Raw genomic sequence first — 24,152 nt, 5'->3', positions numbered from 1 at the left:
ATTATACTGATTTAAGCCTAAATTGAAATTAGTTTTAAATTTTTTTAATAAAAAATCTTCCCCAAAATAGGTAAAAAAAAGAATTTTGGCACAGGTCGATTTTCATGGGTAGGTCAGGTTAGGACAAACAAACTTAATTTTTATTTTCATCTGGCAGCTTTCAAGTTAGTCCTAACACACAAAAAGTATATTTTCGTATTTATGATAGGAAATTTGATGGAGAAAAGCTACGAAAATGGTTCATCTAAAATTAGATTCTCGTTTGAATATCATTGCCGATTAACCTTTTCATTTGTATCTCAACTACTGAAGAAAATCATTCGTGTAAACACTAAAGCATACTGGTTGTTTGAAAAATTCTAATTTTATGCCCTTGGATTAATATTGTGACATATGTTTTCGAGAATGCACATGTTTTCATTGTGTAAATCTGTGAACATTCCTTGTATTCAGTGTATATTTGCAGTTAAAATTAAACATGTGCATACATTTTGTGACGTGGTTGGGCCTTACAACACAAAATGTATATGTATAAATTCTTTTCCCCAATTTACAAAAGTCAAGATTGTAACTTTAAGAATATAATGGGATATTTGTTGTGCTGTTATTGTTGTAATAGTATCATTTCTTACAGAATGTTTGTTCCGTTTCAGGTGAATTCAGAATTAGAGATTCCACCAACCCGTGTTCTGCAAATGGAGATGAATCCTTAGATACCATAACAAACAGTATCTGAGAAAAACATTCTAAGCAACTGAAACTCAAAGAAGTGTTTCTGAAAAACTGAAAATGAAAATACAAATTGAGATGGGTTTTTATAAAAATTACATTGAAGACTATTGTAAGTTATAAATAATGAAAAATATATCACAGTGATTTTCAATGGTAAATTATTTAGTTTTATTTATTTGTAAAAAATGTTGATAGGTCAATTGTTTATTTAAAAGGGTTTTTTTAAGAAAAATATATTTTAAATCATTTTTAAAAATACACATGCATGCATGCATTTTTTCTGTTCTAAAGGCAGTAACAGAATATTTAATGCAAAGACATGATGTTTAGAAAAGAAAAACAACAACATTGTTAGTACATACACAATGTACATGTATTCCCTTCCTTAAAGCTGCCTTAATAAATGTGTATTAATGCAAATATGGTAATATATCATTGTAGTTGTGCTATGTTTTTGTGGGGCTTCAAGAATTAAGAATTAGCATAAATAGATTACAGGCCTTTTCATTTGGTAATCGCAGGAGAACAATCCATTGCACTTCTGATAATATTTCAAGGCAAGACATTTCAAAAAGGAAACAACATCATAACAAATCTTTTTTTTTTATAAAGTTTGTTTTAACGACACCACTAGAGCACACTGATTTATTAGTCATCGGCTATTGGATGTCAAACATTTGGTAATTCTGACATATATAGAAAACCCCGCTATATTTTTCCATTAGTAGCAAGGGATCTTTTATATGCACCATCCCACAGATGGGATTGCACATACGACAGCCTTTGGTATACCAGTCAAGAAATAGCCCAGTGGGCCAACCAAGCAAGATCGGGGAGTGCTTTACCACTGGGTTTCGAAATATTAAAGCAACATGATAAATGGCAGTTCCCACTTTCCATCTTTGGGCGAATTTGATTTGAGCACCAGTCACCGCTTGACTGTCATGGAGATTCCTTGCTATGATAGAGGCAGTCCTGATGTCTGTTGTGAAATGTGTGGTGGCAGAATCCACTGAGGGTGATCGATCTTGTGACTCATCATGCCTTGTTCCCAGACATCACTTGGGCATGAATGTGATCATAAATCTTCAATTACTGGCAGACTATACATGGTCAATGAAGAATGCATCCACTTAAAATGTAATCATCACAAGATTACTGAAATAACTCTGAATAAACTCGCAACAGCTTCTTCGTTTTGGTCTATTTTACTTTCTGCAGAGCTACTCTAAACATCAATAAGATTTTGATCTTGGTTGTCATCAGGATTCATGTGGCCCTGTACAGTGAAGATGAATTAACATCAGTTTTCAAATTCAAATTCAGTCACAACTGATAATGAATGCCTAACTGTCAGTATCATTTATTTTATAATGTGTTTGCAAGGTGTCAGCAGTTACATCTATATATTTTATTTGCACAAACAAAAGTATACTTATTTGTGTCATGTGTGTACACTGTACATGCCAGGATTTCAAACTGTCATATTCTCAAAACCAGAACTGCGTATAATACTGAACCTTGATCTTGGAATCATTACTTCAGACATTTTTCATGAAATGACACACATCGACACCCCAGCAGGTTAAAATACCATTTTAAAAAACTTAGCTTTAATCTGCCTCTTGATACTCAGTCTTAAAGGCAAGCTTACACCACTGTTGATCGGATAAATGGCATGCCGAAATATTGCCTAAAATTGCAAACATTTATCTGTCCCCAGATATACTATATTCAACCATGTAATTAGTTGTAATATCACATTAATTATTTTCTCTTTTTTTGTGGTATGTAGCCATAATTCAGAGAAAAAAATCCTTTTTAGCCAATGTGTACTATTTAAAATATTTGCATAATGGCTTGTAGCGAACCCTGGATCAATATACAAATGGGATAATCTGCATGAATCTTTTTAAAAATAATTAATCTTGGATATTAACTACACACAAAGAGAACAAAACAATATGTTCATTTGTGCAGTAATTGTCTTAGGCTACATAATCAACCATTATGACAGGTCATGTGGTAAGTAACACTGTTCAACACTGTTTTCAGCAGATTATACAAGATTTTATACTATTATCCTTTATTTACTTTTTGCTATTCAAGTAATAAGAACATCAAGTCTGTCCTGTATTTGGTTTTTATATTGGTTAAATGTACATGGTTGAATATACAGTGAAACTTTTCTAAACCGGACATCATGAGACCAAAATTTTGTCCGCTATTCAGAGGTGTCCAGTTTTCAGGGGTTTGCATTAATACAAACTGTTTGCTGTATTCTGTTGTTTGTTTCCGCTGGTGTCCTATTCGACTTTATGTATGTATTGAAGATGAATTTTATCCACTTCAAACGAAATATATTTGTTTTTTGCAAACATGCACAAAATTGTTTTATACATAATTTTTTTTAAATAACGTTATTTTTGGCAGATTTATATTTGTGCTTGTTAAGGTTTTTTGGTCTTTTTTTTTGTATTAGAAATAAATTTGTGTATATATATATCCAGTGTCGTTTTCCAGTCATTTGCCTTCGGGGAATCTATTTTTTCATTTTGTATATTTCTGTTTCCTCTATTTTGTCTATTGTATTTGCTATTTCTGGTACTTTTGTATAATCTTCTAGCTATGGTGAAGAAAGTATTCGAAGTGGGTTCCAGTGAATAGTTCCATCTTCTACAAAAATTTTTTATAAATTCCTGTGCCCAAATATTTATTTTTAATAACAGTTTGGATATAGCCAATAAATTTTGTCTGTAGAATTTGAAGTTTTCCATTATTTTAAAATAGTGTTTTTGTTGTCCATACCAATATTATTTAAGTATTACACATAAAAACATGCATACCTTTATACCTTTGTTTTCTGGTTTTGATATTTTTTATTGTACACTTATTTCTGCTAGTATAATAGTGTACAATGCATGTTGCTTCTGCAAGTTCTTCTTTGTATCTTTGTTCTTCTTTGTATCTTTGTTCTTCTTTGTACAAGTACTCAAACCTTTCCAACTCGGGTTTTCGTTTTGCTATTTAGTGTTCGTTTTTCATTATTTTGTCTTTGCGTAGTTCTTACTTTTTTCTTTCCATCGTTTGCTATGAAGAGCATCTTCTATTTCCTCCACAATTTGTCTTCTTTGTGCTCTAGTCTGGAGATTGTTGGGATGTGGTGTATATATCTGCACCTATAGACCCATTCTCTAAATTTGTCTTCTTTGTCCTCTAGTCTGGAGATTGTTGGGATGTGTTGTATATATACTAAAACGCAAAAGAAACGCAGGTTCTCATTAAATTGGATATAAAATATTAAAAAAAAAAAACGAAATGAAGATTTCAACATTTATTTTGGAGCTACACCAATTCGGCACACATTGGTGTTGGAAATTTTTGATTGAATTCCTTTTTGGCTATTGTTTCATGTCATAAAGTAGGGTGGGGGTCCATGTTAAAAATGTGAAAGAGACGACCTGTAGCATTGTCAAAGTCAGTATCGCGTGTGACCACCCTGGGCATTCAAACAGGCAGTGCAACGTCTCCTCATTGAGTTGACAAGCCGTTGAAAGAATGCCTGAGGGAGTGAGTTCCATTCATGGACCAATGCTGTCTCCAGCGCCTGCATATTCTGAGGTTGTCCGCGAGCCTGAAGGCGACGTCCGATTTCATCCCAGACGTGTTCGATAGGCGCCATGTCCGAGATAAGGCTGGCCACGGCAACGTTGGGATGTTGTGCTGAGCCAGCAACGCCTGTGTTGCCCTGGCAGTGTGCGGCCTGGCATTGTCTTGCTGCAGCAAGCGCACACGTGGGTGAGCGGCAAAGAAGGGAACGACGTGATTGTTGATGACGTCATTTTGGTACACGGCGGCATTAACGCGTTGTCTGAACACATGAAGTTGTGTTCTGTGGTTGAATGAGAACCCACCCCACACCATCACACTACCCCCGCCCCATCGGTCGCCTGCAGAACGCAGCAGTCGGAGTAACGTTCATGTCGACGTCGCCATACTCGGATTCGGCCATCAGCGTTGGAAAGATTGTAACGGCTCTCATCAGTAAACAGAACTTGTTGCCACTGGCCACATCGCCATCTTTGATGTTGTTGCGCCCACTGTTGACGTTGTTGGCGGTGCCGAGGGGTCAATATTGGTCCCACATAAGGACGGCGGTTACGGAGTCCTGCTGCCCTCAGACGGCGTCGGACTGTATCGGCGGACACTGGACCACGTGGACCACGCACCTGGTGAGCGGTGTTAGCTGCTGGCAGCATCCGATTCCTAAGGTGGGTCACCCGGATGTACCGGTCTAGGGCTGCGGTTGTCACCCTCGGGCGGCCGGTGCGTGGTCGATCGTTCACAGATCCAGTGATTTGGTGACGTTGAGAAAGGCGTGCGATTGTCGAAACATGACATCCCAATTGTCTGGCTACAGCAGTACGGGTCTGTCCGGCTTGCAACATCCCGATGGCCATCCCTCGCTGGAGTTGCGTCAGTCGCGGCATTTTTAAAATGTGATTCTGTTGTCTGTCACTACTCAAATTGAATTTATGCGATTAAATCCAGGTGTGTAGGCTTTATAAGCATTTCAATGAGTGTGTTTGCACTGGATTCATGATACGGATGATCCAGCACGTGCAAACAACGTGTTTTGAGAATTCGTGACGTCACACAGGTAATGAAATTGACACGCAGGTGGGACTGCGGTGTGGGTGTGTGCCATGTCCTTTAACACAGTTGAGGTTCAATTCCACCAAAGATACTGCTTTACAAAGTGCAATTCTTTCGCATTTTCAGGACCTGCGTTTCTTTTGCGTTTTAGTATATCTGCACCTATAGACCCATTCTCTAAATTTGTCCTCTAGTCTGGAGATTGTTGGGATGTGTTGTATATATCTGCACCTATAGACCCATTCTCTAAATTTGTCTTCTTTGTCCTCTAGTCTGGAGATTGTTGGGATGTGTTGTATATATCTGCACCTATAGACCCATTCTCTAAATTTGTCTTCTTTGTCCTCTAGTCTGGAGATTGTTGGGATGCGTTGTATATATCTGCACCTATAGACCCATTCTCTAAATTTGTTTATTTTGTTTAACACCACCACTAGAGCACATTGATTTATTAATCATCAGCTATCGGATGTCAAACAGTTGGTAATTTTGACAGTCTTAGAGGAAACCCACTACATTTTTCCGTTAGTAGCAAGGGCTCTTTTTATATGCACCATCCCACAGACAGGATATTATATATCAGTCATGGTGCACTGGCTGGGATGAGAAACAGGCCAATGGTCCACCAACAGGGATTGATCCTAAACCAACCGTGTATCAAATGAGCACTTTACCACTGGGCAAGGTCCTGCCCCCTCTCCATTCCCAATAAATATGTTTGTAGCTTAGTGGTAAAGCATTGCTTGATGCACAGTCGGTCTGGGATCGATCCCCGTTGGTGGGCCCATTGGGACTTTTTTCTCATTTGTCAGTGCACCACAACTTTATATCAAAGGTCATGGTATGTTCTATCCTGCCTGTGGGCTGGTGCATATAAAAGATACATAGCTACTAATGGCAAAATGTACTAAGACTGTCAGAAAGACAAAATGTTTTGATATCCAATAATAATATAGTGTTAAAAACAAACTAACTTCCTGCAGCTAAAAAAGGACAAAAGTCCCTGTTGTGCCCAAATTAGTGAGTTTTCATGGACTAATATTTGGTTTAATGGCAGTTTTTAACTATTTTTAGTCAAACATGTCAAAAACAATGAAAACAACAATACAAATCATTCAGAGCATTTATTGCTAAGCAATGAGACGGTTGTAAAAAAAACAGCTTTAACAATTCTAAGACAACGTGGAAAGGTCCCTCCGGCGATGATGGTAGTGGCCATGGCAAGCTAAAGACAAGTGCTATGTACAGAAGTTTTAGTACAGACTACACACATAGGGATAATATATACTAGTCACAAGAAGTTGGGTGCCACATCTACGTCCTAGAGGAGTAGCCTATTCGCTGTGCCAATGGTATGGAAAACGCTAGTGCAGTTAATAGATAAAGGAATGGCTCACTTACAGGCATCTTGTTACTTGTCTTATGGATATGCCATCATTCAAACATGGCAAGGCTCAACCAGTCCTGAACGCTCAGTTTACGTTTTGGTGGCATGGTCATCCGAAGCCAGATTGCAAAGAAATTTATACCCTCCCGACCTTAATCAAACAAGCTGAGTAAAACACTCATTACCCATCACCGACCCTGATTTATTTTATTTTATTTTGTTGAAAACTTACAGTAAAATTTGTTATGGCCCGTAACTTGTTGTGACTAGTATAGCTCATGGAATGTCATAAGATGAGGAATTGTGATCTCAACTGGCAATGCTGATGGAATCAAATTATGGTCATTCTGACACTGTTTTTTTAGAGGAAATCGCCACATAGGATAAATACAAGATTTCTTAATAACCAGGCGTTGAAATATGGAATTGAGAAAATGCGGAGCACCTTTAGGCTACTACTGGGGAAGGTTACCACATGTCAAGAAAGTCCTCCACAAAATCGTACTTAAAGAAAAACTACATGCTCTAATTTTGGATCATACCTACACCTATCAACTGGTACAATGAGACCAGTGACTGTGTGAATAACAAGGATCAGTGTATGTGCTACTGGTGATTTATAGTTACTGTAATAATAATGGGAATTGTAAACTTGATGAAGGTGTCGTAACCTCGGGGATTTATCTAAGATATTTTGGCAGGGTCCCATGTCTGATCGACTGTGAAAATTAGTTTAATTAAATCATACTTCGGATGTGTTTTCAGGCCACTGAATGATGCAGTACACCACAGTTAAAGCAATTTATCAGAACAGACATAATTATATATATATATATATATATATTGGGAATTTGTAGCATAAAAATTTATAATTTTCAGTGCCACTTTCTTTTGGGAACATGCCCACGTTCTGGCCCACATGCCTGGCTTAATTTCTGAACCTATACACAGGTTGCCAGTCACTGTTTATTTCGATGCCTGATAAAGCAGCACAGTAAGTATGGATTAATTACACTCAAATGCTGGTTAATTACACACGGCCACAGCACACGGGAGACTGCTTCTTCTTACCACAGTTAAATAGATCCTCATTAACCTCAACAAGAGCAGACTGAAATCCAGTATTGGGGTTGGAGCAGTACAGCAATTACATAACTCAATTTGGCATTTTTATATCATTTGCACCCCACACATAACGTTCTGCAATTCTAAGACAATTCTAAGACCATAACCCGCTTTAAAATTACATAACATTTATTAACAACCCACCCACTTACCTGCAACACGATTTGACCAATATTATTGAATTTATTAACAACCCACCCCCTTTACCTGCAACACGATTTGACCAATATTATTGAATTTATTAACAACCCACCCCCTTTACCTGCAACACAATTTCTCCAATATTATTGAATTTATGGGGTTTATTTTTGTTTTGTTTTTCTTTGGTAATAAATATTGGATAAAAATAATTTACAGAATAAAATGGCCATTTAATATGTTTAAAAATGGGACATCAATTTGACAGCATCCACCTCCCCTACATTGTGTAATCCATCCTACAATACCCCATTCCCATACAGTGTTGCATAATAATTGTTCATGGCCCCTTCACTTCCAACATGTACTTTGATGGGCGACTGGAGACACAGTGCTCCAAACTGTTATATCAAAAGCTGTGGTATGTGCTGTTATGCAGTACCATTATAACAGTGCTCTAAGTCATATATTTTCATAAACAAGATCACTTTGTAACATGTGGAAAATTTGTGTTCTTCAATAGTTTATAATTAATTTTAATAATGTATTGGATACCCAAGAAGAAATCCTGTATACATGATATAAAATGCAATAGTAATACAATGTTCATAAGAAGCTTCAAAGCATAAAATATCTATTTCCTGTGATACAGTGGTAACTATGTATGACATGGAACGTATGTGAAATTGCACTAATGAATTGTGAATGAGATACATTGTAAAAAAAGGTCATCCAATGCTAACACCTTTCGCACGTGTACATGTAAAAAGTGTATAATAAATAACGTTTTATCTACACGGAGGGTATACAATTAGCTTGGACGACCATAAAAAATCAACAAAAAATAAAAACCCTGTACAACAAGGTCAGTATTTACAAGTACATGTATAAAATTTCAAACATTTAGAATTTGTTATATTCTTCTAGTCTATATATGACTTTACAAGCATACAGTAAAATGTAATAGTTCACACAAAATACATTCACAAAACAAATTTAATCATATATGATGTCTATGAAAATTGACAACATGAATGATTAATTTTAATAACATTCCAGGATTTAAAGTTCCTTTACTTCACAACACATATAACGGCATATACATTTATAGCTAAAACCAACTTTTTGAATACAGGACAAAAAGATAAAAGTTTTGAAAATATGTTATAAAGATTCAGTTGTTTCCCAAAATTGACGAGGGATATTTTGTAGAATACTTTCGAGTTTTCTTTTTTATTTAAAAAAAAAATTAAATACTGGGGAAACCATAAATGTATACTGTTTAGTGTGCCAATTCAGATTTCATGTGCTGTAAAGAATTAAATAATAAAACATCTTCTAAATTAAGCTATTACAAGACTAACCTACACTCAAGCCTATCAAACATTAACGCAAACTATCCCTAAATAATGTATTGTTCATTAAAGTATGGTTTCAAATAAGTTGTTTATATATTTGCCATAAAGTTATCCCTGACAACAGACAGAATAAAAAGAAATTTAAAATTGCTGCCAGGTTTCCAGTCTCATTCTGTTGTAAAATAAACTTAAGATAGGCACTATATCCCTTTACATGTATATCATTTCTCATTAAAAGTTGCAGTTCCTTGCTAAGAATATTCTCTGAAGGTTCTTGGCTATACTAATGTCATGTGAAGCTAAACACAGTGTCTTCATGTAATCATTTGACATAAAGCCAGAATTTTGATTTAGGAATTTCATCAATAAATTATATTAATAGCCAGGATATCTGACAAAAATTAGAACACTTCAATTCATCATGAAGATCAACATTTAACTCATTTTCTTCTTTTTTTAGCGAGTGTCTGACAATATTTTAGTCTATTATTACAATATTTTATAGTTTATTATTACATTATTTTATAGTTTATTATTACATTATTTTATAGTTTATTAAAATATTTTATCCTACAAAACTTTACAATGTCCACAACTGCATTTGTTATAGAGTTATATTCATATTCTAAGCAAGAAAATGTAAGTAAAATGTAAATTCAATAATATAAAAAATATTTTATTTGCCAAAAATCTTTAAGGATTGTCTGTTATTTCTTTAAAATTTTACATTCATTGTACAATTAAATTTGAATCATACTTGCTAACAATAACACTAAAAGTTCATACTTTATTTGGAATTATTTTTGGTCCATAAATAATAACGCTCAATAAGACGACTTGCCCATATAAAATGACGCCATCAGATATAATGTTTTCGTTTATTGAGAATTGAACAAACTCCCGTTGCTACATCTGGACCAATGGGATGATGTTATATTGTAATGAATGTAACAGAAATTTAATTATTATAACATGGTCATAAACTCCTGATAGTACCTTGAAAAGGATCAAGTACCTATTTCATGTCTGCGACCAACAGATGTAATAAAATAATAATACAAATTATTTTGCATAAAAAAATCTTCAAGCCACATACACAACGCATACATTACCAATAAAATTATTATCCAACATATAGTTTAATGGAATCATATTACAATGGAATGCTTTCTAAACTATAAAATACCATTCCAAAACAATAAAAATAAAACTTTGTAATGAAAAATGCAAACTGATGTTAAAACCACAAATGTCACAACCACAAAATATTACAGGAATGATTTGATTGGTTTAAAACTCAAATACTGTTTTCTACAATAATCTCGCCACAGACAACAGTGTGACTTGACAGTAGTTGGTTTCCAATGAATCTTTCAACACACTGATACTCGGACTTAATTAAATAATAATTAAAAAAACACTACATAATTTCACTTCAAGAATTTATCCAAAATAATAGAAAAACGATTTTTAAGTTATTATATAAAATTACAAACAGATGTAATTTTGAAGCATTATCAAAATAAAATTATATCAATTAATACTAAAATAAATGTATAAAATATTTTGGTACTGGAATTTTAAAGGTCACAGATGCAGTTTAAGTTATTTATAATTTTAATGCTTTTGTTGTTTAATGATTTTGTAAAGTTCCAGGACAAACCTTCTAAGATAAGAGTTAAACTGATATGCTGTTTACTTGTTTCAACTGCCTAATAGGTAACCACATGAAATGATATATAATACTAGTATCCAATGGCCTGACTGTAAAGCAAACATTGTGAAACACTTTGATGAGTGACAGAGTAACTTAACAAAAGACAAACTGAACAAGCAAAGGAAAAATTGTTAAGAAAATGGGACATAGTAAAAAGTACCAGTATTGCTGAGATACAGATCCATGAAGTCACCTATACACACATTATTGGTCACTGTTCATGTCTACATGGTGAAAGGGTTTCGGTGAACCTAAAACATTCTTTACATCAGATTCATGCGTAGTGAATGGATGAACAAAATTTGCAACCTTAATTATGCAACATATGCATACTATACAACTGTAGCTGTTTTGCATATTCATTGGAAAGCTGTAGAAAAAATGCAGATGCCTTTGACTTTTCAACAAATTAAAGCATTGTGCATTCAATAATTCCATTTTCTAGTGGTTCAAAATCCATCCAACCATAAAAATTAAAACTTTATTCAATAAATGGGTATTCTTCGACCACAGATGGTTAAGAATCAAGATAAAATAACAACCACAAATACAGTAGAAAAATAGTCTTAAAATATTTTAACACCATTCCATTTTTTTTTTTCATTTTTTACTTTTTTTTAAAAACATATTGTTTGCAAAACTGATATTCTCTTAACTGAGCCCCATAGCATGTACACACATGCACACATACACACAAGCAAGCATGCACACACACATATACACAACCACTTAATCACACACTCAAACCACTATGCCATTCTAATTTCATTTACAAAATATTACCAAATCTACTATACATCTAGTGTGGTTAAAATTGTGGTTATAACAAAATTAAAAGATTTCATTCGACATTCAACGAAAGAACCATTCAATCCAACAATCAGACAGGGGCTAAAAATACAGCACTTGGACATGTTGTTTCTTCTCTGTGATGTTAGGCTGTTAAACCTCAGAATGGCCAATGTTGCCTCCCATTTCGTTGGGTTGGTAAGACACTGGCGGGGGAGGTTTGCGGGGTGCGTACTGTCCGATGAATGAGCCATCCTCATTGAACTTGCCAGGGTCGATGTCTCCGCCATACTCCATCAAACTGGCGTCATCCTCATTATCACTGAACTGATCGTCATCCAGGCTGTCTGGGTTGATCTTGGGCTTACTTGGGTAGTCATCATCTGGGTCTCTACCAAATCGAACAAGTGATAAGAAATCATCAAATTGCAAATGGTACATGAACAAGCAATAGACTACATGTTCCCTACTGGGCCTAAGAAATTTTTATATCTCATAAATTCAAGTGCCATAACTATGAAAAATTGGGAAATTGCCATGAAACTCAAATTGATCTGTAACAGAACATGATAAAACTATACACGAAATTTCAGCCCAATTATCTTGATATCCAGATATCCTTATAAAAAATGTTTTTATTGTCATCAGGGATTATGTGTTAGCATTGCTTCTGCCAGTCTGGCGATGTGAAAATATAGTACATGTTCTATGTCATGTGTTTTGTCATATTCGATACAGCATGTTTCATTTTTGACTGGTACCATACTCGCCAGACTCGAACCCAACTTCAGTGTTTTGGGCCTGTTTCTCAGTTGTATGCATTACACATGTAATGCGTAAAAGCATTACAATACCAGTTGTACGACTAAGTCTCTGTATGAATTACACTTGCAACATAATGCTGTAATAGCAAAACAAAAATACCAGTCAACTGACTAATTCTAACTGGAACCAGTTTAGGCCCTGTGCTTCAAACAATGAGCGAATTTACCAATTTAAGAATTATACATGTTATTAAAAGAATTTCTTCGGGTGTCTTTTATTTCAAGGTGAAGTGATGGGCAGAAGCAATATTATGATTTTTCACGACTTTCCATGACTTTATTGAAAATAATAGTTTCCAGTTTTTCCAGATCTAGATATATAATCTCAAATTCCCTGAAATACCAGGTTTTCCATGATGCATGCGAACCCTGGCTGGAACAAGAAATGGCCCACCAATGGAGATTGATCCCACACTGATTCTACAGCACTGGGCTATGTTAGTGTTACTGGCTATGTTTGTTTAACGACACCACTAGAGCACATTGTTTAATTAATCATTGGCAAATGGATGTCAAACATTTGGTAATTCTTACATGTAGTTAAAGGAAACCTGCTACATTTTTCCTAATGCAGCAAGGGATCTTATATATGCACTTTCCTACAGACAGGAAAGCACATACCACAGCCAGGTGTGGTGCACTGGTTGGAACGAAAAAAAACACCATCAGTTGGTGGTTTGATCCTGCAATGCAAGCACCTCAAGCAAGCACTAAACCGACAGCTAAATCCCACCCCTTGATATACATAATGACACTTACGCTCTACACAGGTCGTGGAATCCACTGTCGGCTAAATCCCACCCCTTGATATACATAATGACACTTACGCTCTAGACAGGTCGTGGAATCCACTGTCAGCTAAATCCCGCCCCTTGATATACATAATGACACTTACGCTCTAGACAGGTCGTGGAATCCACTGTCGGCTAAATCCCACCCCTTGATATACATAATGACACTTACGCTCTAGACAGGTCGTGGAATCCACTGTCGGCTAAATCCCACCCCTTGATATACATAATGACACTTACGCTCTAGACAGGTCGTGGAATCCACTGTCGGCCAAATCCAGCCCCTTGATATACATAATGACACTTACGCTCTAGACAGGTCGTGGAATCCACTGACAGCCAAATCCCACCCCTTGATATACATAATGACACTTACGCTCTAGAGAGGTCGTGGAATCCACTGACAGCCAAATCCCACCCCTTGATATACATAATGACACTTACGCTCTAGACAGGTCGTGGAATCCACCGACAGCCAAATCCCACCCCTTGATATACATAATGACACTTACGCTCTAGACAGGTCGTGGAATCCACCGACAGCTAAATCCCACCCCTTGATATACATAATGACACTTACGCTCTAGACAGGTCGTGGAATCCACCGACAGCTAAATCCCACCCCTTGATATACATAATGACACTTACGCTCTAGACAGGTCGTGGAATCCACTGTCGGCCAAATCCTTTTCTGGATCAAGATCAGATGCTCTCTCCTTCTTGTCCACTGAAAAATACACTTTCAATTACAATCTACTCAAATAACTGCTGGTTTATTATGTTCCAGGGTAACACACAGAACAGAATGTCTTAGCCTATTTTAAGAGACGTGTGTGTAGAGAATATTCTTGAAAATTATAACACAATGGCTAATTTAAGCAACATTTTATTAGCCAAATATCACATATTATAAAACATTTCCATCTGACTATGGGCAAGATGAGCCCAACTGTTCACAAAGTGAATATACTGTGCTCATTCAAAGGAGTAGTTCCAAATGTTCAGCTCCTCACATAATTGTTTTTAATTCATCCTCACATGGGCTGCTTCATCATTTTTAAAAGTTCAACATTTTATATCAATGGGACTGTCCTGAGTTTGCAGCCTTCGGACTAACAGTTTTTTAGGAAATTAAAATTAACATTTGACTTCGTCAAGTATTTGTTAACTCTTATCCACCTGGCTTTGCAACCAGAAAACATCATCATTGACCCATGTTTCCAACGTCAAATATTATCAAAACAAAATTTACACAAGAACTTAATATTCTAAAAATATTTTTTTTTAAACCCTACGATCACAATCCATGACGTCATTGTTTATGACGATTTCACAAAGTTTAATTTCAATCGTCGACAAGTAATCCAATCCATCATCTACTTCAAAATCTGTATTCTCAATTATTTTCGGCGATGATATCCTTTAGAAATCTTCAGTTTTCATTAAATAATAATGTCCAACATGTTTTAAAAGAAATATTTATAAATAGCGAGAAATCGTACCCATGTGGGCATTACATCATCAATAACGTTTACACAATTTAGAGTTTTTTTCTTTTTTTTCGATAATGTGATAACAACTTAAATACATATACCAACTTAAATACATATACCAATCAACAAAATACACTCCACGACTCCGATTGTCATTCTACTATGTTCTAGCATTTACAGAATCAAGATAGATAACTGCTGTGAATGTTGACAGCTGGGTTTACGAAGACTGGTTGCGTCTCAACTACAGTCAAGAAATGGTTTTTACATTAGTTTTGCACGTCTTGACTGCAGTCGAGAATGGGAGGGAAAGAGTTAAAAGTTTGGGGGTTTTTAATGTAGGAAATCATTGGGAGGTAAAATCTGGTTTGAGCTAATACAAACATTAGAAAACAACAAACGTCTTGTTTATATACAGATACCGATATTCTAAACAAGAAAATGTATTTATTACGTAATTTTTTTCATCAAAAAGGTTCTGTTAGGTCCAAAACACACTGGATCTGGATCTGGGTCTAGCGAGTGTGGTAAAGACACCATATCTGGTGTATTTTGACATCTGCATCTGTAACTGTTTTATGTTATCACTATATCAATATAACTGACTTCCTTCATATCTTTGGATATATTTTTTTCTATAAACATCAACAATAATTACGATAATTCTACATGGCTTAATATATATCTTTCCTGTTGCCAGATCTGCACTTCATGCCAGCACAGACGTGGTGTGTTTTGTCACATCCCATTCAATGCGTTTTATTTTGGACTGGTACCATACTCGCCTAACCCAGATCAGATCCTGATCTGGTGTGTTTTGGGCCTTAGTTGGAAGCACACTCAGGACAGTTCATTGAATTCAGTTGTTACAAATAATGAAAGGAATTTTAATCAGTGTTTTTTCTAGGATACGACAACCAATTATGATAAAATGCCCCCAAAAGAAAAACCTACATGGATAGACTCCTTCTTGTTTCTTGCGGTAGCAGACGATGCAGATGATGATAATGACCACAATGAGGATGATGAGGGCGATGATGAGGGCGATCCACCACAAGTCCTGCTGAGCTGTTGCGACTGGACCAATCACTGAAATATACAACGTACAGGGAAAAACTGAAATATACAACGTACAGGGAAAAACTGAAATATACCATGTACAGGGAAAAACTGAAATATACCACGTACAGGGAAAACTGAAATATACAACATACAGGGAAAAACTGAAATATACAACATACAGTGAAAAACTGAAATATACAACATACAGGGAAAAACTGAAATATACGATGTCCATGGAAAAAAAGAAATATGCCACTATAGGGAAAAATGAAATATACAACGTGTAGGGAAAAATTAAATATACCACATATAGGAAAAACTCAAATACATGTCCAACAGAATATTCAGCTAAATTTAAAGAGACATACATGTACAACAGAATATTGTGAAAAATCTTTGTGTGATTGTTTTGGTGGTGATTAACTGAACCTACAACAATGGTTACATTATATTATTAATTCAAATATAAATATAGCAAACAACAATAGCTAGCATGCAAATTACTGCATTTTCTTACTAAATGTAAGTTGTCTGTAAAGTGCATAACATCAGAATTAATAAAAAATATTATTTAAACTGACCCAACAATTATTAAGATTATTTTTTTAATGTTGACATGATCAGGGCACAATATTTCACGTGAACCGCCATTCTGTTCGCGTGTCGGTTACGCAAAATTAAATTTACGTGAACCGCATATCGGTTACGTCGTGACCTGTAGACGTTCAGAAATTAAAACTTGCAAACTTCACGATTACAGGAAATTTATTCATGCAGACATACTACTAGTATTCCGGCAAATGTTTTAGACTGATTTTTAGTACTTGATGCACAGAAAACCAGTAGACAACTGTATATTGCAACTGTTGTAACTTGCAAACGAAGGCGGAGTATGAGTCGAGCCAAAAGTTTTAAAGAAATGTGCACGGACCGCTAAGGCGCCTAAATTACCTGCTGCTGTTCTATCTCTAAAGGAATATATGTAGACATAATATTGGATTGCCTATAATTTTACAAAGGTTGAAAACGGTTTTAACGTAAACAAAAATGCCACAAAAGCTGAAAAATACTAACATCGCATAATGAGCTTTAAATAACAAACATTTGGAACATCACTGTAGTATAGAAGTACCAGCGATAAAGTGAATATAGCATCGCCACGGCAAATTGTGGTCTTTCTTTTTATGTATTATAAGATTTATTTTTATTAATTTAATCATGCACCAATGAGTAGCCTGTTTTATAGTTCAGATGAACTGGACATTTGTTGTTTGGGTTTTTGGTGGGGGGTTTTAAATCTGCTGTATACTAAATTTTACATATTATCAGTGACAAATGGTAGCCTTTATTTGTTATTTATATAAATATTATAAAAAAATTTATTAGTCTAATCATGCACCAGTGAGTGACTGAGTGTTTTGCATTATACTTCAGAGGAACCAGGCAATGGAATTTTCCTCCAAATATATCTATTTTGTTTCAGTACTGGGCTAATAGTGTTAACTTCAGCAAGCTGCACAGAGGTTCTAGAATACGGTGGCCCCATGCCCGAGGACAATGGTTTTTAGATTCGGGCAACTAAAAATTACTTTTTGCGATCCCGATGGCAAGTGGTGAATAATAATAATAATAATAATAACAATAATAATAATAAATCTACAACGCTATGATCGTACAAAAACGAAAGAAACATCTACAAGTCACTTCTTTCGATTTGCAAGCATTAAAGAAACTGTTTTATAAAACGTTTTCTTTTGTATTTTTTTTTAACTATGTTTGAGCTAAAAATTATGTATTTAAAATATAATTTTAACGTAACTTTGAGGTAACCGATCAGGTAATCCACAGGTTACGCAAATATAATTAACGTAACCGAACAATTGGTTACCTAGGTAAAAACCATGTGAACCGACTTTCGGTTACCTCAGATTTCGAAATATTGTGCCCTGCATGATGGCCTTGCTAAAGTTTTACATCACATATCTGGATTTTGCTATGATAATATTTGATGATTTACATCAACTGTTTACTGTGCATATATGCTAAGTGAAGCATAGTAGCTAGTGATAATGGTGATGAAGTTGGTGATAACGACATTGATGTTGGGACAGACCTGTTTAAACAAAAATAAAATATGCAGTGGTCAGTACACACACATTTATATCTATAACAAGTAAAAATACTAGCACAATGGAACATGTCAAAAATGGATCACCTTGGAAACATAACATTTATCCAGTATAGGTACAATCTGCTTTTTAAGGATGAGGTTTTAAGTTTTCTTTGATATAAAAAAGACAGTATACAAGCTGCATCTCCTTACTGTGTAAATTAATAATTCTTCAAAATTCATTCATCAATAGAAAACATTCTTATTCATATACAAAACAAATAACAAAATGTGCAAGTTGTTTCCCCTTACTTTGTAAATTGTAATAATTCTTTTAAATTCATTTATCAACACACGTATATATTATATTGTTCTGCAGTGCTTATTAAGTATTTTCGTGGACCGTAATGTTGTCAAGTTTTTTATACAATGCCTAGTTGTCTATTGTTTAGGATGCTGGAAATATGGTAAAATATATTAGGGACATTTTTGTATGATATACAGGCCCTAATGTATTATATACAGGTCCTAATCCATGATATACAGGCCCTAATCTATGATATACAGGCCCTAATCCATAATATACAAGCCCTAATCTATGATATACAGGCCCTAATCCATGATATACAGGCCCTAATGTATAATATACAGGCCCTAATCTAGAATTGAAAAAGTAGAAGGGAATTCTCCCTTCTCAGGAGAAAGGGGATAAATTTGACAAAAATAGGTGAATATTTATTGGTAGTATCGGTACCTTTCATAGTATTTCACCAGGTTCCGCATTCATTCGTAAACATTCCAAATTATACACTCAGTTCAAACCGTAATATTTTGATATAAAATACTACTACATCCTGTAACAGGGGACAATATTTTGAAATCTGAGGGAACCGGAAGTCGGTTCACGTGGTTTTTACCTAGGTAACCAATTGTTTGGTTACGTGAATTATATTTGCGTAACCCGTGGGTTAGCTGATCGGTTACCTCAAAATTACTTTGAAATTATATTTTAAATACATAGTTTTTAGCTCAAACATGAAGTTAAAACAAATAGTGGGAGTCTTGATCCCCCTCCCCCACCCCCTTAGACACACATCTTTGATCTATGGCTGTTGCAAAACAATTACTCAATTAACTTTATTAAAACAAAAAATTAGATAAAAAATCTAAGAACATATTTAACAGTCTAAGGGGTACAACTCAACAATACCACCTGACAGTGCTTTAAGATTGACCATTGTTGTCACTTTGACGCAGTCAGTCATAAAAACAGCATTTTTTTAACTTTATATGTACATTTTTTATCTGGAGTTTAAAAAAAAAAAAATTAACACTCTTAGAATATATCCAAAGTACCTGGCAGTTCTTTAGAAAGGACTATTGTTGTGACGTTAATGCAGTCCTAGTTGTAAAAGACCTCTAAAATCATGAGTTAAAAAAATAATTAGAATAATATTTAACACTCTGAAGGACATAACTCCAAGAATATATCCAAAGTACCTGGCAGTTCTTTAGAAAGGACTATTGTTGTGACGTTAATGCAGTCCTAGTTGTAAAAGACCTCTAAAATCATGAGTTAAAAAAATAATTAGAATAATATTTAACACTCTGAAGGACATAACTCCAAGAATATATCCAAAGTACCTGGCAGTTCTTTAAGAATGACTTCTGTTGTGACGTTGATGCGGTCAAAGTCGTAAAACACCTCACGGATGTACGTTCCATTAATCTTTCTGTACTGCTCGTCCGTGAGCACAGACGTGTTGATGAAAGCCTCCAGAGTTAAGGGGTCGTAGGTGACGTGATCTGGGGGGTTGATGTCGTACTTGGTGTTGTTGAAAAACCACTGATACTGAAGGTCCACGCCTTCCTCGGTGCTGGCCCTCACAGTCAGCTGCACCACGTCACCCTTCAAAATCTCCTGCTTCTCAGGCGGCCGCTCGTTGATAGTAATAGGCACTGAAAAGAAATTCAGTATTTATCACATATGAGCACATTTTAACTTACATCTTGTTATTGTCTAACATGGCTAGTTCAACATTTGGTAGACACAGCTAACATTTGGTTTGTTTAACGACACCACTAGAGCAAATTGATTAATTAATCATCGGCTATTGGATGTCAAATATATGGTAATTCTAACATATAGTCATCAGAGGAAATCTGCAAAAAAAATTCCATTAGCAGCAAGGATCTTTTATATGCACTTTCCCACAGACAGGAAAGCACATACCACAGCCTTTGACCATTGTGGTGTACTGGTTGGAATGAGAAAAAAGACAATCAGTTGAATGGATTCACGGAGGTGGTTCGATCCTGCAACGCAAGCTCCTCGGGTGATCACCAGAACGACTGAGGTAAATGCCACCCCTGGTAGACAGACTGATAGGAAACCCACTGCCACCATACAAGCTCCTCGGGTGATCACCAAAACGACTGAGGTAAATGCCACCCCTGGTAGACAGACTGATAGGAAACCCACTGCCACCATACAAGCTCCTCGGGTGATCACCAGAACGACTGAGGTAAATGCCACCCCTGGTAGACAGACTGATAGGAAACCCACTGCCACCATACAAGCTACTCGGGTGATCACCAAAACGACTGAGGTAAATGCCACCCCTGGTAGACAGACTGATATGAAACCCACTGCCACCATACAAGCTACTCGGGTGATCACCAAAACGACTGAGGTAAATGCCACCCCTGGTAGACAGACTGATATGAAACCCACTGCCACCATACAAGCTACTCGGGTGATCACCAAAACGACTGAGGTAAATGCCACCCCTGGTAGACAGACTGATAGGAAACCCACTGCCACCATACAAGCTACTCGGGTGATCACCAAAACGACTGAGGTAAATGCCACCCCTGGTAGACAGACTGATAGGAAACCCACTGCCACCATACAAGCTCCTCGGGTGATCACCAAAACGACTGAGGTAAATGCCACCCCTGGTAGACAGACTGATAGGAAACCCACTGCCACCATACAAGCTCCTCGGGTGATCACCAAAACGACTGAGGTAAATGCCACCCCTGGTAGACAGACTGATAGGAAACCCACTGCCACCATACAAGCTCCTCGGGTGATCACCAAAACGACTGAGGTAAATGCCACCCCTGGTAGACAGACTGATAGGAAACCCACTGCCACCATACAAGCTACTCGGGTGATCACCAAAACGACTGAGGTAAATGCCACCCCTGGTAGACAGACTGATAGGAAACCCACTGCCACCATACAAGCTCCTCGGGTGATCACCAAAACGACTGAGGTAAATGCCACCCCTGGTAGACAGACTGATAGGAAACCCACTGCCACCATACAAGCTACTCGGGTGATCACCAAAACGACTGAGGTAAATGCCACCCCTGGTAGACAGACTGATAGGAAACCCACTGCCACCATACAAGCTACTCGGGTGATCACCAAAACGACTGAGGTAAATGCCACCCCTGGTAGACAGACTGATAGGAAACCCACTGCCACCATACAAGCTACTTGTGTCAGAGAAGCAGTGAGAAATCTTTTATACTCATTTTCCCACAAGCAGAACAGTACATACCGGTGGAACAGCCGTTGATGTACCAGACATGGGGCACTGGTTGATATGAAAACAACACCAGAGTCCATTGAGGATGTCTTCTGTCACCACATAGGTCATAGGTCATTTCTAATGAAAGGCCAGCTAGGGATCTTTTATATGCAGTTTCCCACAGACAGAACAGTACATACCACAGCTTTTACCAAACAATTACTCACAGACAACGTTCAGACAGCCGTCTCCGAAAGCACGTCCAATTTCATTTTTCACCAGACACTGTAAACACATGATATCCGTTTTCTTGTTTATATTCTTCACCGTCAGAACACGATTCAGGTCACTGAACTGAAACTTATCGGAGTCTGAAACACAGATAAAAATAACTCTTCATATTTCAATTCTGTCTAGATTTCTATTTATAGTATAAATTGTTTACATTCTATTTTATATTTCAAGCTTGTGTGTAGTTCTACTGTGAACTTTTTAACATGTCCATATTTTATTTTATATTTTTATATATCAACCTATATATACATATACATATTTCAATTTGTTTCTGCATGTACATTTTATTTTTAAGTGTGACATTGTTTTTATTTTATATTTCAACATTTGTCAGTGTTTTGAAGCTTGTCTGTTTTTATTTTAAATTTCAGCCATGTCTGTATAAAATATATTTTTTAACCATGTGAGTGTTTTTAGTTTATATTTAAACTTTATCTCTATTATTGGCCGTCTATCTTATATAGTTCAAGGTTGTCTGTATTTCTATTATTCATTTTAAGTTCGTCTTAGTTATACTTTATGTATAGAGGATTTGTCACGTGTGTTCTTTAATATTGAAAACATCAACAGTCCATATTAATCAGTTTTTGTCAAGGCTCTGCCAACACAAATACTGATCAAAAAGAGGTTGATATTTTACATACTGAAAAAATTGAGTAACAAATTGTATTTATCTATAACTTCTAACAAAGTTTTAATGCAGTATTTAATAAATCACAGTTCTAAAGACACATCCATTGGTAATATAAAATCATCACAATTGGCACAGATGTAGTGATGTCACAGACTAACTAAAGCTTATGAAAATGTTACTCAGGTGTGCAGGTCAAGCTGGCTTGTAAACAAATAACCATCGACAGCAAAGCCATGATAAGATTGGTATTTTCAAGTCATAAACTTTCACTGATAAAATACTTTTTTTGACATCAAGTTTGGCATAGTGTATTTGCATAAATTATTATCACATTTAATTCTAATGAAACAAAATGTTTATTGACAGTTCAGGTCACAGCATTAGAGTAGTACTCATATTGCTTTTATGTTCTGATTTTGGAGGTGAGGGGTCAATCCAATCTGAATATTGTTCAGACTGAAAAACATTCACATTTCTGGATGATCACTAAGAAATCCGTATCAATACCAAACTGTGTAAAAGCTTACTCTGAATTGGTATTTGTTGTCCATTCTTGTACCACACGGGTGTGTCCAACTCTCTCTCCCCCATGGCTGGTCGTGTGAGGCATGGGAACTCAACATCCTGGCCTTCAGGTCGTGTCACCGACACCATACGTCGCACCCAGATAGGACCAGCTGTAATTTAAAACAAATACAATTCAACACATTTGATTGTCCATACAGCAGACTCCCAGTTTTGTTGGGAGCGAGCACAACAAGCTTCTGAAAATTGCGGGGACAATAGTTTCATTCCCTTGAGTCTAATTTTACATAACCAATTTTTTTTTCATGTATTAAATTTAGGACATCAATTCAATGGACATGACATGTGACACAAAAACCTAATGGATTACCCAAATTTAGGACATCAGTTCAATGGACATGTGACACAAAAACCTAATGGATTACCTAAATTTAGGACATCAGTTCAATGGACATGACATGTGACACAAAAACCTAATGGATTACCCAAATTTGTTTTTGCGTAACCGGTTCGGGGTTTACACCAATTCCTATTCTCAAAGGCCTGCGTGATCATTAAGGCTCTGATCGCCCCTAAATTCAATCCAAGGAGCACAAAATATGGCATCCCTCATTTTAACAAACCGCACTTTTCTTCTACATTGGATTACACTAATAATGTGATCTTCCTGCCTCAACATTTTGAGAAGTGTGATTTTTTATGCTCTCAAGTTTTCAAAATAGAATGCCCAATAAAATATATTTGAGTTATTCATTAATGTTGGACATTACGGAATATTTAAGTACTACAATAATATTTGAAATTAAGGAATATTAGAGTACTATAATATTTGACATTAATATTAGAGTACTACAATATCTGACATTAATATTGGAGTACTACAGTATCTGACATTAATATTGGAGTACTACAGTATCTGACATTAATATTGGAGTACTATAATATGTGACATTAATATTAGAGTACTATAATATT

The 24,152-nt window shown here is 35.9% G+C and overlaps 2 protein-coding genes across 5 annotated transcripts in view; one reads left to right on the top strand and one right to left on the bottom strand.

Annotated features, from left to right (window-relative positions):
• Positions 1–883, top strand: part of LOC121377023 (dynein regulatory complex protein 1-like) — a 42,160-nt gene extending 41,277 nt beyond the window's left edge. Inside the window, exon 20 of the mRNA XM_041504858.1 lies at positions 654–883. Within this exon, the coding sequence (XP_041360792.1) occupies positions 654–713 (60 nt within the window). The 3' untranslated portion in view covers positions 714–883. The remainder of the gene's footprint in view (positions 1–653) is intronic.
• A 7,661-nt stretch (positions 884–8,544) lies between these two features.
• Positions 8,545–24,152, bottom strand: part of LOC121377606 (contactin-5-like) — a 69,769-nt gene continuing 54,161 nt past the window's right edge. For all 4 annotated transcript variants that reach the window (XM_041505667.1, XM_041505669.1, XM_041505668.1 and 1 more), the window contains exons 9-14: positions 23,180–23,329; positions 21,952–22,095; positions 19,827–20,141; positions 15,965–16,099; positions 14,166–14,244; positions 8,545–12,293 (exon numbers count right to left, since the gene is read on the bottom strand). In XM_041505667.1, coding sequence (XP_041361601.1) covers positions 12,056–12,293; positions 14,166–14,244; positions 15,965–16,099; positions 19,827–20,141; positions 21,952–22,095; positions 23,180–23,329 — 1,061 coding nt within the window. In that variant the 3' untranslated portion in view covers positions 8,545–12,055. The remainder of the gene's footprint in view (positions 12,294–14,165; positions 14,245–15,964; positions 16,100–19,826; positions 20,142–21,951; positions 22,096–23,179; positions 23,330–24,152) is intronic.

Source organism: Gigantopelta aegis, chromosome 7 (assembly GCF_016097555.1).
Source record: "Gigantopelta aegis isolate Gae_Host chromosome 7, Gae_host_genome, whole genome shotgun sequence".
Lineage (NCBI taxonomy): Eukaryota > Metazoa > Mollusca > Gastropoda > Neomphalida > Peltospiridae > Gigantopelta > Gigantopelta aegis.
This window is presented reverse-complemented; position numbering and strand designations above follow the sequence as displayed.